General features: G+C 39.0%; 2 protein-coding genes across 4 annotated transcripts; one reads left to right on the top strand and one right to left on the bottom strand.

The window, feature by feature from the left end:
- The first annotated feature begins 215 nt into the window (after positions 1-215).
- LOC146697526 (interleukin-6 receptor subunit beta) lies at positions 216-11,034 on the top strand. The gene is made up of 15 exons (XM_085476308.1): positions 216-861; positions 1,937-2,041; positions 2,442-2,562; positions 2,648-2,775; positions 2,891-3,021; positions 3,535-3,682; positions 3,790-3,869; positions 3,980-4,193; positions 5,394-5,594; positions 7,418-7,516; positions 7,820-7,957; positions 8,141-8,266; positions 9,347-9,431; positions 9,903-9,984; positions 10,367-11,034. Exons 1-15 carry the CDS (start codon positions 762-764, stop codon positions 10,871-10,873), a joined length of 2,265 nt encoding a protein of 754 aa, XP_085332434.1. The 5' UTR covers positions 216-761; the 3' UTR covers positions 10,874-11,034.
- Positions 11,035-11,306: 272 nt separating this feature from the next.
- On the bottom strand, positions 11,307-17,392 carry nudt12 (nudix (nucleoside diphosphate linked moiety X)-type motif 12). 3 transcript variants are annotated; one of them, XM_085476321.1, is made up of 8 exons: positions 17,288-17,392; positions 15,936-16,187; positions 14,740-15,043; positions 14,391-14,658; positions 14,133-14,300; positions 13,652-13,765; positions 13,294-13,493; positions 11,307-13,058 (listed from the first exon to the last, which is right to left on the bottom strand). In XM_085476321.1, the coding sequence occupies exons 2-8, from the start codon at positions 16,139-16,141 to the stop codon at positions 12,948-12,950; spliced, it is 1,371 nt and encodes a 456-aa protein (XP_085332447.1). In that variant the 5' UTR covers positions 16,142-16,187; positions 17,288-17,392; the 3' UTR covers positions 11,307-12,947. The 3 variants fall into 3 exon arrangements, with proteins under 3 accessions (XP_085332447.1, XP_085332446.1, XP_085332448.1); XM_085476320.1 differs by having other exon boundaries at positions 15,936-16,142; XM_085476322.1 differs by lacking the exon at positions 17,288-17,392 and adding an exon at positions 17,037-17,267.
- Positions 17,393-17,586: the final 194 nt, after the last annotated feature.

Here is a 17,586-nt window from a genome sequence, read left to right as displayed (position 1 = left end):
TATGATAACATTTTTTTAAACTTGTTTGAAATTCACTTGGGCCTTTTTTTTTTTTTTTTTTAACCCATTTCCTCTCCTTCTTTATAGCAATTCTGGCCACTACTTTGTAAACACACAGCGCCTATTTATTTGTTGTATGTATTCATTATGCTACCATTATTTAAAAGTAATGTTAGCTAGCAATAACTTAAATATCGTTAGCTAACAGTAGCAGCGTAGCCATTCTGTCCATCAAGTTTGTTTCTTTTGTACCGTTTCCTTTAAATTCCTGAAACTATCAATATTTTCTTCTGTATCTCTGGCAGTTTATCCTCTAACAGTTTAATAATTCGTTTTTTCATTAGACTGGCTCAACAGGTGGCTGTTTTGATGAACAAATAACATTTAAAAAATTTACAGCCTATGGCTGCTAACCAACATGTACAAATGTATATTTAGCTAACGCTTTTGTTTTTGTGATTGGTAGCTCACTACATGAGTCAAATAGCTGTACGCAGTTTATCCACCAGAGTGCGCTGAAAGTTACCGTAATCCTACTAAACTTTATAGACATATAATCCTCTACATACAAGTGAAGCATAAACATACTTTCACAAGTTTGTCGCTTGATTACATGAGTGGAGCAATTTCCTGAGCGAGCTCAGAGCTGAGCAGAGGCGTCTTCCTCCTTCCTCCCGCACACACCAGAGACGTTCTCTGTGGGGTTTGAACCTTTTTTTAAAGACCATACAGATTAAGTGCGGATGTCCTTGGATGTTTAGATGAAAATCATTTTTACCGTTAAGATGGATGTTTGGGTTCTTAAAGTGCACTTCTGTACCTGGACAGTGATGAGTCTCCTGATTGGTGTGTTTTCTTATGGTAAGTTATCCACAAATGTTTCATGTTAAAAGTCAGATTTTGCATTTTAATGTTACTAAAGTGTTTTCTGGACTGGAAGTGTTTGGCTTGTGAGGGAGCCAAACTGAATTCGCTAAATTCCTGAAGAAAAATTTCAGGACTTTTTTTTTTTTTCTGATCAAGGTCTTTTATTGATCCGTTCAGTTGTGTGTGTGTGTGTGTGTGTGTGTGTGTGTGTGTGTGTGTGTGTGTGTGTGTGTGTGTGTGTGTGTTTGAACTGTAGCTCTTGTTGACGTGTTTTTTTTTGTTTTTTTTTTTTAAGGGAACACACTTTCTGATTGAAGTACAGCTTTTTTTTTTTTTTTTTTTCAAATTTATTTTATTGAATCATTTTAAAACAGAGCGTCAGAATTACGCGGGCATTTTTTCACCTTTCTATCGGTGTAGAGAAGTTATAAACTATAATGCAAAAAGCATTTGTTCACATTCATCCCAAAGGCGTCTAGCAGGTTGAGGTCAGGACTGTGAAAGCGAGTCCTTTCCACACCAAACTCGCTCATCCATGTTGTTATTGACCTGTCATGTTGAAACAGGAAGGGGCCATCCCCAAACTGTTCCCACAAAGTTTATAGCATGAAATTGTTCATGCTCTTTACACTGCACAACACAGTCAGACAAGTTCTGTAATTTTAGTCAAATCATTTCCACTTTGTTATAACCACTTAGAGTGACTGTGGAATATTTAGTAGTGAGGAAATGGATGTGTTGCACGGGTTGCATCCCATCACGGGACCATGCTGGAATTCACAGAGCTCCTGAAAGCAACCAGTTCTTTCACAAATGTTTGTAGAAGCAGTCTGTGTTTGATGTAGTACACCTGTGGCCATGCAAATGATTGGAACACCTGAATTCAGTGACTGGGTTAGGTTAGTGAATACTTTTGGCAATATAGTCTTTGTCTTTAGTGAATAAACATTGTCTCACTTTCCATTTCACACTTTACAAAAACATCCAGGGCACCAAAATCATTAAAATCTTTAATGATCTTTATTCTTTTTTCATTGACTTTCTCTGTTTCCCTGTTTCTTCGCGTCAGGAGTGACAGTTAGAGACTTTCAGCTGGAGATCTGCAAAGAAAACACACGGGTGTGTGTCACCACCCCTGCAGACTGTGACCCTCGCCCACCCTCATCCACACAGAGTGAGCACACATGTTTGCTTATTGTTTTTTATCATCTGATTTAAAAAATAGAAACATGAAGTAAAGCTGCCTGTTTCTAAAAGGACCTCAGCAGAAGGATAAGGATCTATGAGAAATCGGATCTGTTTAAACATGACTGAGAAGGGTTTTTTTTTATGTAAATAGAAGCTAAAAAATATATCTGGTTATATGTTTCTGGATGTTAGTTTTTTTTGGTCTCAGTGACTGGTTTGAAGTTTTCATTTAATCATGTTAATTTTGTAAAACATTAAATGTAGGCCCAGTAGAAGAACGTATTCAGTTAACCCGCTCTGATGTGTAGACATGTCGTTCACATGACCCAAAACTAAAGTCTTCAGCTTTTTGGAGTGACGTGTTATTTAAACGTCTTTTCCTGCAGGTACTCTGAACATGTCGTGTTACTACCAAAAGTCTGCAGACAGACAAGTATCCATGACATGTGAGTGGAGTCTAGACTCAAACAGCGACACTGAGACTACCGCCTCCCTGATTTTCAGCAGGTATAAAACTTGATGATTTCGTTACGATGATAATTACAAAGTGATCTTGTGGAATCTTCTCAGATGTTTTATCTTTTCTATTTAGGGACCACGAAATTATATCCTGTCAGGGCATCTTCAACTCAGCATCCGTTGTCAATGTGACAGCAAGGATTAAAAACCACATGACAGAGATCTGGTCTGAGCCTCACAGTATCTTTCTTTTTGAAGCAGGTTAGACACCCACACGTTTTGTGACTGTCACCTGTAATCCACCTGGCTTCTTCCTCTGCTGTCCGCTCATATAAAATGATGATGAAGTAATTTGCTCTTTGTCTCCTCCTCTCAGTCAAGCCCCCTACACCTGTATTAACTGTGCTCAGCTCTACTGAGGACTCACTTGTCGTGTCTTGGACAAGCAGCGGTGATGGCAGATGTCAGCTTCGTTACAGACTCGACAGCGAGGACATATGGACCAAGGTTAGCATCATGCCAACACTCTGTAGGCTCTGTAGGCGATTGTGGTCGTTAGATGTGAACTTCTTTTGTTTTTGTTTAGTTTCTTTTGGAACAGGGTTTGTAGCTTAATAAGCTTTGGAAAATGTAAAAACGACCAAAAAGGGAATCACAATATGAACATGTAGGTCATCCATGTCATAGTAATCTAAGGAGAAGCTTCTCGGATGAGACATGAAACGTCTTAAAGAAACTTAAAGAAGTCCAGTCGCTTTTCTTTCCAAGCTCCTTAAATCACAAATGTATTTTAATTGTTTAATAAAGTTTTAATAGAGGCAACATTTTGATCCCAAAATAAAAATGGCTGAAACCTGATCTTTTGACTTACAGTGATTCTTGTACATGCACTAACCTCATTATTCCTTCGGCCATCCAGCACTGTGACAGAGTAGACAGGATAGAAGTATAGAAGAGCATAGTACGTCCACTTACAGTCAGCTTTGTCCCATAGGTTTGGTTGTGTGCTTTTGTGTCCAGGTTCCAGATTTATCTGCAAACCTGACGTTGAATTACACCATCAAAGACCTCCTGCCGTTTACAGTCTACAGAGCTGCTGTGGCCTGCAGGGAACAGATCTTCTGGAGTAACTGGAGCTCTGAAATCAGAGGAAGAACACTGGACAGAGGTAACAGGCATGCACATCAGGGACAGAATACCAGGAGCTACAACACTGACATATATAAAATAAATTAATAAATTTTTAAAAAGAAGCTCAATTTTTTTTTCTTTTAGTTCCTTCCAGGCCACCAGAGGTGTTTTACAGACTGGAGAAAAAAGGTGGATCTCTGGAAGTTCATCTCATTATGTTGAAGGTATAGTGTCTCACTTACCTATGATGATGAGTTCTCATATAAATGCAGAAAAATACCGTTATGATTTACTAAAATGAATCTTTTATTATTGTTTCTTTTTTCCATCTTAGGCTCCTGAGTCTTTTGAAACTGAAGGTCGAATCCTTGGATACCAGATGAGCTATAAAGAAGGTGGACTGATTCAAAGCACCACTGATGTGACACGCCTAGTGGTGAAGGAGGGGAACTGCAGCATCACAGTCAGAGCCTTCAACACAGCTGGCTACGGCCCTGCTGCCCATCTCAGCTTCAGCACAAAAAGACAGAAGATCCTGGTTATGACATGTAATTATTGTTATTGTTATATTAATGTTCTGAGTGATATGCTGGGGTATTTGTAGAATATTGATCCCCACAGACATCACAATTTTAACATGAGTTGCTTTAAATAATGCATTTCTTCCTAAAGCTACTGAACTCTTTCCTCCATAAAGGGAATATTTGACAGCAGCTCTAAAAGCATCCAAGAGGAGAAGAATTAATTAATGCATTTTAGGCCTCAGTCTTACGGGTGTAGAGGCAGTCAGCAACCCACTGATAATATCTGGTCGCTACAAACATATATACACCCAGGCTAGCTCGTCAGTCACCTGGTCAAAATTTAGATATGTAATAAAAACCCAACTATATTAACTGCCAAAAATAGCAGAGGCCAAAAGCATCCTTGTTCTGTATGTATATGTCTCCAACAACATTTCATTTCCAGTTAATACTTGTACAGCTGCTGTTATTGTGTATATATTTATTTATATTTAGATTTCTTCATACATTCTTATATAGTTCTATATTGTGTGTATTTTGTTGTACAGTTATTTTATTTTCAACTTTAATTTATATATTTTATCTTATTCTTCCCAGTTAAATTTACCCTTCATTCTAATTTGTGTTGTACAGTTATTTCATTTTTAACCTTAATTTATATTTTATTCCTTCCTAGTTAAATTTACCCTTTTTAATTTTGCATATTTATTTCCTATCTTATTCATAGCCTTTCCTTTTTTTGTTTTCTTTAGGTCACGAGTAGTTGTCCAAGCATTTCACTACATATCGTACTGTGTATGACTGTGTACGTGACAAATAAAATTTGAATTTGAATTTTGAATTTGAATTTTAAAAAAGACATTTGCAGTATCTTACACAATCGTGACTATTGGCTTCCAGCTCTAGATATTAGATACGATACGCATGCTGCTCACTTTTGCAACATCCTGCATGTTATTTTTTCATCGAAGGAAGCAGCAGACCAGTGACATGCTGTTTTTACAAAACCTATTGCAAAATCTTTCCACGATCTCGTCTGTTTTTTCTTAAAAACTTGCCTCATATGTTTAACAAGAAGAGAAATTTCAAAAATGCACAGTGCATTGGAACAAGTGCGGATCTCAAAAATAGGAGACTTAAAAATGGTAGCTTATTTTACTGTTGATGATGAGCGTTGTCTTCTTCATCTTAATCTATGTAATAATGTGGGCCCTGTTTTCGCAGCTCTTCCCTCTGTCAGAAACATGTGGATTTCCACCTCTTACCCAGAAAAAAATGAGCTTCTGGTCCAGTGGAAGATCCCCATCAACCAAGGTCACACCCTGCCTGTCAGTTATTTCCTGATTCAGTGGCACCCTGAGACGAGTCCATCCACCAGCCACTGGTCTCGAGTTGACGGCTTCATCACCTCCACCGTCATACGAGGTGAAAAGGGGGAAAAAACCCCAAAACAAAAGTCATTTTATTTTTTAATGAATATGATATATTGGCTTCACCTTGAATTCTGTGTCCTGCAGTCACTTCAGAATAAAAGCATACTGCTCAGGCATCATCTTCTTTTTCGTGAAGCTGTACCATACAACAAGCCATATTATTGTTAGATAACTCCATTAAAAATGCTCAAAAAGCCACCAACAAGACAAACGTCAGTTCACTAAATTGGATTCCAATTAGCAGAGGTGGGGGCCAAGCAGTCAGCCACTCTAGAACTGAGCATTTTAACCAGAGACTTTATATAGACAAACCCGCTGTGACATCACAGATGCCTTATTAGCCTTAATATGAGTGTTTTTGCCATAGCATTGTTAGTAAACTGCATTATTTGTCAGATAATATCATTAAAATGCTCCAGAAGGCACAGACAGCACAGAGAAGTCCAGTTCAGTGACTCAAATTCATGGAAGTGAAGCAAAGCTGAGAGGCAGCAGCTACAGCAGCCAGCAGTGGTGCAAAACATGATCAGATCTAATAATGCATATCTTTAATTGGTTACTTTTAAACAGGTTTCTTTAAAAAAAAAAAAGCCATATTAAGTGTTTCTGGTGTAAAGGAGTGCATTTTCACATCTATGGGGTTTGACTCACTGTTGGGGCAAACCGCTTTCTGCCACTTGTTCTTTGGCTTTATCTTTGAATCCTTAAGGCTGCTACGTGCTGCTGAGTAAATTTCTCCACTAGCAGGCTTTTACTGTAAAGCTGATGCAAAATAGCAAGTGCAGTTGTGCTGATAGGACCTCATCACCACAATCTAGATGGTGTTAGATAACAGAGCCCAACATGGGGGAAAAAGCTATCATCTTGTGTGTATTTGATTTGCATTTGATTAGTGGGGATTTTTTTAAAATGGAGATTTCCAGATAAATCTCTGTCAGTGCGCCCCAGGGCAGCTGTGGCTACAATGTAGCTTGCCGTCGCCAGTGTGTGAATGTGTGTGTGACTGGGTGAATGACTGAATGTAGTGTAAAGCGCTTTGGGGTTCTTAGGGGACTGAGTAAAGCGCTATACAAATGCAGGCCATTTACCATTTTTACCATAAAGAAACAGGTAAATGTCATAATTATGTTGTGTTTTAATAAGATCTACAACAAAAATGTGATAAATTTTACAGCAGTTTCCTCAAACAGCTCTTCATTAAGTCTTTAAAAATATGTTTGGGCATTTGTTAGCGACTAATTTTTTCTACACACACTCTCACACTTTCACACTTTGGGCTGTTGCTGAGTTTTGAGGAAGCAGAGCAGTTTATGTATACTGCTGAATGCTGGGGGGCGCTGTGCGGGGATGTATTACTGCTGGAGACTGTCCATGTGGATTTAAATAGTGCAGATGGAAATTAGCTAGTAGGTGCATCTTTTCTCTTAGGAGAAGTTTTATGTTAGCTTTTTTTTTTCTTTGTACATTTTTCCTGACAAATCAAGTCTAAATTCATTCATTTCAGATTTGTTTTATATAGCACCAAATCACAACAACCATTGTGACCCTCTATATTGTAAGGTAAAGACCCCATAATAATACAGAGAAAAAGCAATCTAAGAGCAAGCACATGGAGAAAGTGGGAAGAAAAAAAACCCTTTTAACAGGAAGAAACCTCTAGCAGAACCAGGCTCAGGGAGGGGCACCCGTCTGCTGCAACCTGTTGGGGGTGAGGGGAAATAAATCAAACTGAAAGAGTGACTTATATATGGTATTTTAGTCTATAACAGACATTGTATTTTATACAGCTGTTCTGTTTACTGTGCATGTTTCCAGATGTTGACCCTAATAAGGAGTACCTGATCAGTGTGTTTCCCGTTTACAACCAGCAGTATGGGTCTCGTCAGTCTCTGCCGGCAAGTCTGCAGTACGGAGGTAAATATGAGCTCAGATAGAAATGTGTGGGGGTGATAACATCTGCATCTGCACCGGATGACTCGGTAATGTGAATCATCAGCTCTCAGTATTAGTATTCTCAGTTAGTATTGTTTCTGTGAGTAGAAAATGAGAAAAGTCTTATCTAAGAGTCAATTAATAGTGATGCTAATGCAGTAAAATGGGCGAATAATATGCAAAGTAATTTACAGCAGAACAGAAGTTATTTGCATTGAACTAAATGCAGGAGAAAAATGAGGAATCTATATCTGACTTTCTATCTGTGTGTGTTCGTCTTCTCAGCTTTGATGGAGGTGGTCAATCTGAGTGTCAGTGTGACTAAGACATCAGTGACCATTATGTGGGAGTGGCAGAGGAAGTCTGAGCCAGTCAGAGTGAGCAGATATGAAGCAGTTCTGAGGAAAGACTCAGACAAACAATGTATGTGGGTTAATGAGCCTTTTAACATAAAATCTCACTCCACGGTAAAAAAAAAAAAAAGTTTGTCTTTTTTTCATTAGATTTGTCCATGTATATTTTCTCACTTGCAGAGGTGTTACACAAAACTGTTATGCATATTTTATCACCTTTTTGCAAATGCAACATACAGTCTCCCATTTGCAGCTTTACCTTTGTGGCCAGATGACCAGCAGCACACTTTCTATGACCTGATGCCCAACGCTCAGTATTCTGTTACGCTGTTGGCTGATAATGTTTCTAAAAGCATCGTTCAAATGACGACAGATTTCGGTGAGTTTCACTGGACCCAAAACCAGATTCCTTTCTGTGGTTTTTTTGCATTGCAGCGTTGGCTACATTTCTTTGTAGTAGATTTCTACTCAATATACTTAGAATCAATCATTGAAGCCATATCTGCAGCGCCCCCTGGTGTGTGGACTGCAGCATTTGTTCACCTGTGAAACCAGTTGTATATCCTCCTAAGAGCCAGCAATTAATTTTGATTCTCTGTCTGAGTCTGAGATCTCTATATCAAGCACTGCTTATGTATCTCTTTCTGTTGATGTCTCATTTGTTGGGGCTGGGCTAAGAGAGCACATGGACTTTCATTTAAAATGGACAAAAATTGCAGCTTCCACATTTCAAAGCCGCAAGGGAGGTTAAGCGACAACTTATTTTCAGATATTATCACTTTATTGCCAAAACTGAAATGGTCCAATTTGACAGTCTTGACTTTGATTTTGCAGGATTTCAGAAATGTTCAGTAACTTTACCCCTTTCAAAACAAAACAGCATCGTTTGTAGTGGACAGCACGACTTGCTACCTCACATTTTCAACCCATGTCAACCCAAGAGACAAACAAAAATACACTTAAACTATCTTAAAAAAATCTAAACATGTTTCTGCTGTATTTCTGGAGGATTTCCCCCCAAAAAATGAAAGTCTATATCATACAAATGCAAACAAGAACTTTTCACATGTTACAAGACACAATTATGTGAAACACACTTTGCAATTAAGATATTTTCTATTATAATTATAAATGAGTGCACTGCCTACATCAAAGCCAGCTTGATGGCTTTTCTTTCAGCATCAAAAATTGAATAACTCTTATAGCACAATAAGAGAAATAACAGAATAGAGAGCAATAAAATGTTGAATTTGTTATATAGGCTTTTAATTTGAAAAGCACGGATGGATGGATAAAGTGCAGGTGGCTATTACAGAAAATGCTCGACAGTGAGGTACACAACTGACCCAGATGATGGACATAAGTACAGGCGATAGAAACATACTGCTGTGACTGCAGGAAAGTGATTTATTTATTCTGTTTTTTTGAAACAAAGAGAATCTGATATTCTTCTTTCCAGATGATGTAACGGTGGTGGCTACAGCGATTCCTCTGCTGCTGGTTGCTGCCACTGTGTTAATCCTCTCCATCCTGTCCAGGAATCTGTGAGTGCTGGGCAATCTGTTCTTTTAGTAATACTAATGCGTTTGTTTTTCATGTATGTCATGTGATCTTTGGCCCAAAGACTGTATGCAAGGCATGGCATGAAGGGAAAAAATGTACGTTAAATGTTATTTGCTACTAACTAGTCATATTTTGCAGTAGCATTACCAAAACTTGTCTGAGAACAGCTTCCTAAATGTGAATATTTACCAGTATTTCACAAACATTTATGGGATTTAACAGCGGTTATCTTTTTTTATCTGACCTCAAGTCATTGGCCCATGAACCTGCTTTTTCTGGTCAATCTGGCTCTGAAAGATTAAACATGCTGCAAAAATGCGAACAATTTCCTGAAGATTCTCCTGGTTTCTTGGACTTACAGGAACAGTTTCCAAAAATCAGAAGTGAATGCTCTGATAGTACGCGGTTAGTCCTTGTCACTGATAATGACTTTAATCAACATTACTTTTTAGGTACAAGTCGTACTTCTTCCCGCTAATCTCTAGCCCTCGACTAAGCAAAACAGGCCAGTGGCTGATGGACCCAAACCACGAGGTAACCTGTTTTTTTACAGCTTTCATAGTTGGGTTAATTACTTACAGCTCATATATCTGTGCATGGGAGACTTCGTGCCCATCGTCAGACTCAGATTTACAATATTAGTCCAACTAATTATAACAAAAACACCTGTTAATGATATCTACCATCACACAAAATTTGAACATGATATCTTGAAAACTGTGGATGCTAATAAACAGACAACAAGGGGGGAATGGCAAAGACACCATACAGAAACAGGAACAAGAAAACTTCTAAGACTGACAAAATGACCCGTTAGGGTTTGCACAACTAAAAAAAAGAGAAACAATAAACACAAATATATGTAAAGCTACAGCAGCCAGCCACAAAATGACCACTCATTCATTCTTTTCAACAGAAATTTGCAGAGAGGAGCATCCTTAATATTGAAGACTTCCAGGTGACTGATGTCCTCAGAGACAAAAGTCTCATCATAGTTGAGCGAACCTCTCAGCTCTTACCAGATGATGACCAGCGTGAGGATACCTCTCTGCTGTTGATTGGCTGCCTCACTCTAGACTCTGAGTATGTTTCTTATAGTGCACAACCCACAGAGAACCAGTCCCGTCCTCCTATCAAGGTTTTCATATCAGAAGAAAATCAAGAGGCTGCCGGCGCTCCGCTACACGAAACCAAGCTCTGGCTTCCTCAGAGTGACAAGGACAGAAATCAGGCTGACATCTCCGAGATATCACATCAGACCGAGGCTGCTGTGAGAAGTCACTTTCCTAGTTTGTTGACTGAAAGTCAGCCTGTTTATCCGATGACCTGTGAGACAGAGCACGTGTTGAATTGGGGCAGGCAGAGTGACTGCTCTTATCTGATCTGTGATGCAGGTTACATTTCTAACAGTGACACAGGGTGAAAACACATTGAGACAGACTCAGCAACTTCAGCAACAAATGAGCTCAGATAAGATGTGGCCCAAAGGTTTATTACAGCAAGGAAAACAATGGCCTGTCTTGTGGGGCAGACTCATCGGCTCTGCATTTTTGGTATTTTTGTATAAAGAAAATATGGAAAGTTCCACAGCAGCATAATAAGCAAGGAGGGCCTCCTTTTTTATCTTAAGATCATTGTTACTCCATGTTTGACATGCTCATCTTGGTGTCTGCATTTAATACGCTGTATATTACATGTATTTCATAATGTGAACGTATGTCATCGTTGTAAGATGTGGGTGCCACCAGACACTCTGAAATATGATAACATTCAGCCAAATACTTAACTGAAGTACATGTTCTTCTCTCTACTTCACTATGTTTTGGTTATGAACATTATACTTTTATTCTGTACCAATTATTGTAAAGATCTGGTTACTAATTATTTTGCAAATTTGAAAATGTTAATCTACTATTGCATTATGCTGCACTAATATAGATAAAGCAACCCAGCAGTGGACAGTACAAGTAATTCAAATCATTAACAGACACTTATACGCTATGTTCAAAAATATCCTATATTGTGCAAAAGAGTTATAACTTGGACTTTTCACCATTTCACACCACAAAATGTTGCAGGAAGTCAGTGGAACTTTAATTTAACCAGACAAGTCATTAGAAAGACCTTATATGCGCGGACAGCCAAGATACAGACAAAGTCACAGGCAAAGTAATGCTTCTGTGGAGTCTTATTTATTACAAAATATCATAATAGGGACCCATGTGAGACTGAAAATAGTGCCCAGTTTTTTTTTTAGCCCCTGTCCAGCTACAACCAAGTCTTCTAGAAAGATACTGAGGCATCCTCAGTGCCACCAGGCGGCATCTTAGTCAGATATTGAACCACTTCTACTCCTGCAAGACCATATAATCTGCAAAACACCTTCCACTCCTTGAACACATCTAGAAATTCTCTTCATGAGTTCAAGTTATTAAATGAATTATTGAAAAGCGACGCTTTTCTCATAAAGCAAACCATGCTCTCTATGAATGCACAGGAGACAGATGGATCATTGAAGCATTGAAGACAATCAGACAAAATCGCTGTCTGTTTTAGAAGGAACCTTGTTTGTGAATTAACTCTGGGAATATATAACTGAGTCATTGGGGTAACCTTTATATATTTAGGGATGGGCTTCAGACTTCTTGCAACCCGGAATGCTAAGATTCTCATAGGAAGTGAGCAGAAAGGTCAGGATTCGAAATGAGCTGTCGCGCCAGCATAATTTGACCATTTTGAAGAAAGTAATCGAGGCAAGGCTGAGATGGTTTGGACAAGTGTAGAAGAGTGATAGTGGATACGATGCACAAAGGATGCTCAGTATGGAGCTTCTAGGCAGGAGGAAAAGAGGAAGACCACAGAGAAGAGTCACTGATGTGGTCATATAGGGTTGGTGTGACAGAAGGATGCAAAGGATAGGCTTTAATTTATTTAATACTTGAAGTTTATTTTGGCTCCTAGAAATAATCCAGCAATCATCAGAATCTCTTGTGCAATTTTACTGAAATATTTAGATTTAATGAACTTATTAAAGTAAATGAAAACAAATTAAACATAAACAAAAGGCCTGAGGACTCTGAATGGTTTGGCAGATGAAATGGATGTTTGAGAATTAATTTCTTGTCAAAAATGTTTTGTTTAATCCAAGGAAAGTTGAATATAGTTTATTATAAAACACGCGAGGAGAATACTACTTTACATTTTTTAAAATACATTTATTTTAAATAATTACAGTTTCTGACAACTACTTCTGGACTGAATCTGGACAGAGCATGCTTCTTCTTCCATATTTCATCATCGTACTGCAGATATTTCCGAGGTGAAATGTCAAACCTGAGATTGTTGTACATGCGTAAAGTCACTTTGCAGTAAACTAATATTAAAGCACAACATGAACAATCTGAGGAATGTGGTGAGTTAATCTACTGGGGACAAACTCGTTCCTATCCATCTGACCTCCTCAGCTGGGCAGGTGGTCGAGTGATGAAGGTGTTCTGTCAGAGGTTAGCGTTTATGCCGATCCAATGTCTGATCATCTGGTGGGCGATGGTCTGCCTGGGGGGGATGTTAAAAGCTGGAGATGCTCCTCTGAACAAGGAGTCGATTACCTGAGCAAGCAGAAAAGTTGGATTACTGTCTCATTAATGTCTAGAATTGTTCATTATTAAGCATTAGAAGAATTGGCCATGGGATATGCATGAAAGCTCTGGAGAATTTCTAGTTGATACAGCTGATGCTAACAGTTTCCAAGTTGTTGTTATAAAATTATCTTCAGTAGACTTATTAACTCTTAACATCATGATCCCTGTTAGCAGTTCCACTAATAGTCGCACTGTTACTTACCTGTTGCCGTGTGAACCACTGAGCTTCTTCTATCTCATTCTCATCCACTTTGATGTCTGTTGATATGGCGACAGCAAGGCAGCCAAACATGAGGTTGGATGGCATCGGCCAGGGCTGGCAGGAGACATACTGAACCGGTCCGACCTTCACGCCGCTCTCCTCCTCCACCTCCCGCCTTACTGCATCCTCAATCGTTTCCCCTGCGGGGTAGGACAGGGAGAAGCTGTCACCCTAATTTTTATAGCTGAGACTTGATTTATGGTTAATATTCCTGTGAGGATGAGCTTCAGGCTCACATCAGTTGTTTAACAGCTGAGCAGTTTTTCTGTTTTTCTGTGTGTGTGAGTGTGTGGTATACCAGGCTCTACAAATCCCGCTAAACAGGAAAACATCCCAGCTGGGAAGACCTTCTTCCTTCCCAGTAAACATTGGTTTCCATCTGGGTGGATCACCAGCATGATGACCACTGGGTCTGAAATCACAAACATATGCAAACTTTGTTACTTTGGACATTTTTGAATTTATCTGACATTGCAACAATAAAGAGTAGACAACAAAAAGGGGGAAGAGAGCAGGAAAGGGCTACAGGTCAGGATCATGCCCAGGCTGCTGCATACGGCCGTGCCTTCAACCAGCATAACAGGCACCCACGTTGGGCTTTTTTAATATGGGGGTCTGCAGGACTTGACTTAGAGCCAGCCTCAAGAAGCCACTGGAGAAACTACAGTTTTCTGTTCTTTTTAGCTTTTACGTTTTTTGGTAATGTTTTTTGTGCACAGCATGATGCTACACAGTATTAACTACAGTGGAGATGAGCTGATAGATGAGCAGATTCATACCAACTCGTGGATAGCAGGTATTGTGGACCCCCTTTAGACTCCTGCATTCAGAGTTCAGACAGCTTCTCTTGTGTCCTCCATCCTCCAGTTTGGTGCTGCTGCCACATGTCGGACAGAAGCTGTAGCGACTGTTCCAGGCCAACACCGATCGAGCCTGAGCCACGATTCCTTGCAGACAAGGAGAGCAGGAAGAAGTATTATACTGTGACACAAGAGAGGCAGGTGATCAAACAACAACACACGTTTTGTGTGTCTCACCGGCCTCTTCCTCGTTTAGTTTCAGCAGGTCTCTGTTTGGCATCTTTGAAAAGGAGCAGTTCTTCTCCCTGCACCGTTTAACAAGGTCAGCAGCATCTTCATCAGTGCTGAAAGCAAACCAAGCAGGAGCCTCCCGGATACCCTCCTCAGGAGAGCAAGGGGAGGGATTTTTCCTCTTCTCCACTCCGAGGAAAATGAGCACAGTTGCAGGTTTCTGCAGAAGATCCTTAACTGCCTCATATCTGAACCGGCACAGTTTGCTCTCAACCTGTTGCAATCAGATTCACAATTCACATGACTTTCATCTTTGTCATGTAAACTAGCCGTAGGCTGTAGGTCATAAACATACCACTGCGCTGTCGTCTTCCTGGGATGTGCTGAGCATGGGGCTGAGGTTCGAGAATATGAGGTAGACAGTATCTGGTTCTCTTTGTTTGGCCTCCAACCAGGCCTTGTCAGTCCTCTTCCCACTCAGGCGGTCCAGCGTCTCCCTGCTGAAGTAGTTTTCCTGCGGACTGATGTCGGAGCCCGGCAGGACTCGCCGGCAGCCATCGTCTGTCTGGCAGAGTAGGTTAGCGATGTGTTTGTGACCCCAGAACTTGGCAACATCGTAGGCGGTCTGTGATGAACTGTTTACTATGAACTTATCACAGCTAAAAGACAGAAGAAAAAAGAGGTTTTAGAGAAGTCAGGAATCCATTTATACATTTAAGGCTACAACACATTAAAGTCTGGGGCTTTTACAACTTAGACTTTTAAGTTTTTAGATGTTTTCATTTAAATTGCACCAATATTTTTTCCGTACCTGCTTATTATAGCCTCTTTGAGGATGTTTTTCTATACTAAATGGGGTTTTTTTTGCTACTAGTTTTTGTCTCTTCAGCTTTTATATTGATTTATTTCAGTAAAGGTTTTTGCCTCATCACGCATGCAGGTTTATTATTTTTTGTCTTGTTTGGTTTTCTTGCAACTCCTAATTTTACTGTATTTTCACCACTAGTTTTATCCCTATTTTGCCTTGTTTTATACTTTAAAATATCATTTTAGCATATAGCTCCTATATGCTAAAAAAATTTAGCTACAGTTTTATCTCTCTCTGACTTTCAGTCTACTCCTATTTAATTTTTAATACGTTTTAATTTAACGTACCTGTGTGTAGCCAAGTTTTGTTCTAGCTACATCTTTTGTTTCAGAATGAGAATAAATTTTTTTGGCCAAGTTTGTGCACACAAATAAGGAACTTCTGTTGAAAAACAAACAAACACAGACTTCTGTTTACTTTGCTCTTTCAGGTTCAGTTTCTTTAAATATTTGAAAACCTCACTTTAGCCTCTTTTCATAATGCTTTCCAGTTCCTATGTTTCTGCCCATCAAGTCTGCAAATATTTACCTAAACATAACATATGTGGAATAGACGCATCCCCTAAATGCTAAAAATTATTAATGCAGCTTTGAAAAAATATTCCACAATATATCTCTTTAGTATTGTTCAAAGCAAATGGTACATTAATAACATTACAAATTAAGAGAAATGCAGTGATGTACCCATGTGACAGCAGCTTCTCCACCACATGAGAATGTCCATTGCGAGCTGCAAGCATTAGTGCGGTCCAGCCGCTGTATCCTGTCTGGTTTATGAGCGAGGGCACATGGGACAGCAAGGTGGACACCTGGGACATATCTCCTCTTGCTGCAGCATCCAGAAACTTCTCCACCATGTCCTCCTTCGCGCTCAGTTGATAGCTCGTCATCCTGGATCCCGAGACAAAGACAATGAAACCTGGGGTAATATATGATCTGGCAAAATGTCAGAGGAGATATTATGAACAGATGAAGCAGCTACTTACAAAAAAATGATAAAAGTATTTTAAAAGTATTCATTTGACACATAAGAGCTAAAGCTAAATCATAGATAAAAAGGTAAAACGTTTTGAATAATTGATTGATGATTAATGTCAAGAAATGGGAATTTGGGTTTAACAACCTCAAAATATAGCTCAGAGTTTAAAATGCTGAAAAAACTAAAAGTACTACAGCAAAATTGACCCAAATAAATACTGATATCTCACTAGAATGCTATCTATTCTTCCTATTGAGTAGTTTGATATAACATCCAGAGAAAGACTAAAATATGGAAAACAAATACATTTTGCTCTTGTTTACTAACAGTTAGACCCAAGAATATTTGGTTCCAATTATTCTAATTACAATGTTTCCAATTTAATTAAAGTTACTAACTAACTGTGCCATCTTGTGGCACTCACTGGTATTACTGTAAAGAACAGCTTGACCCTTGTTCACTTCAGTTGATATCGCTGTGCTCTTTATGATTTAGACAAAATATTTTTTATTCGCATTCACTTGACAGCTGCACTTAATTTTGAAATATTTTTAACTATTTCAAAATAGTTATTTTGAAAAAAAATTCCATGACAACTTTTTTTTTATCAAATTTTGTAATTTTCTGGCAACAAAAATGGCAAATGCATAAGTTAATAAACTTATAATTTAGTAAAAAAAACAAAAACAAACCTACAGCATAAATTCTACACTGTCCCTTTAATTAGTCCTCCCTGTCTCATTAGCGCATCGAGCTGTCAATCACTGAACCCTTTGACCTCGACAATGGTTGCGAAATAAACTTACAGGAACCACCTTGAATTGCAGGTTTGCTTTTACAAATCCCACAGTGTTGAAGATTAAGCTTGGACACAGTGTTTGTTTGTCATGTGGTTTTAAAAGGCCTCTGAATCGGCTCTGTTTCACTAACAGTTCAGGAAACGAAAACACGAACGAACAGGAGCGCCTTTCGCCGGTTAAGCTTCGTTTAAACGAGACCAAGCATCACATTTCACTTTGAGTTTCATGTGAAAGATTATTAATGCGTCATATCTTGCCTTTCGCTCGGCGTTCACTTCCCCTCCGTCTCCTGTTGGAGAAAATGTTACGAGGTGTGTTCAAGAGCAACAACCACGCTGATTAGGGGTGGTGCTGCCTTCAGGTCCTCCCGGCGCTGTAGTATTTCCGACTTGTAAAGGCTTGTCATAGAAGAATGAAGCTGTGTTAGAGTTCTTTACATAGTAAAATTGCTTCCTCCTATATGCTCTCACCTGCTACTATATTAAGTATTACTGCTAACTGAGTCCTCTAATTATTACATAGAAGAAATCTGTTGCAATTAGGCATAATGCCATTG

The sequence above is a fragment of the Copadichromis virginalis genome, linkage group LG12 (assembly GCF_057382275.1).
Source record: "Copadichromis virginalis isolate Kocher_CV1m ecotype Utaka linkage group LG12, C_Virginalis_male_GT1.1, whole genome shotgun sequence".
NCBI lineage: Eukaryota > Metazoa > Chordata > Actinopteri > Cichliformes > Cichlidae > Copadichromis > Copadichromis virginalis.
The sequence above is the reverse complement of the archived record's forward strand: the minus strand, read 5'-3'. Positions and strand labels throughout refer to the sequence as shown.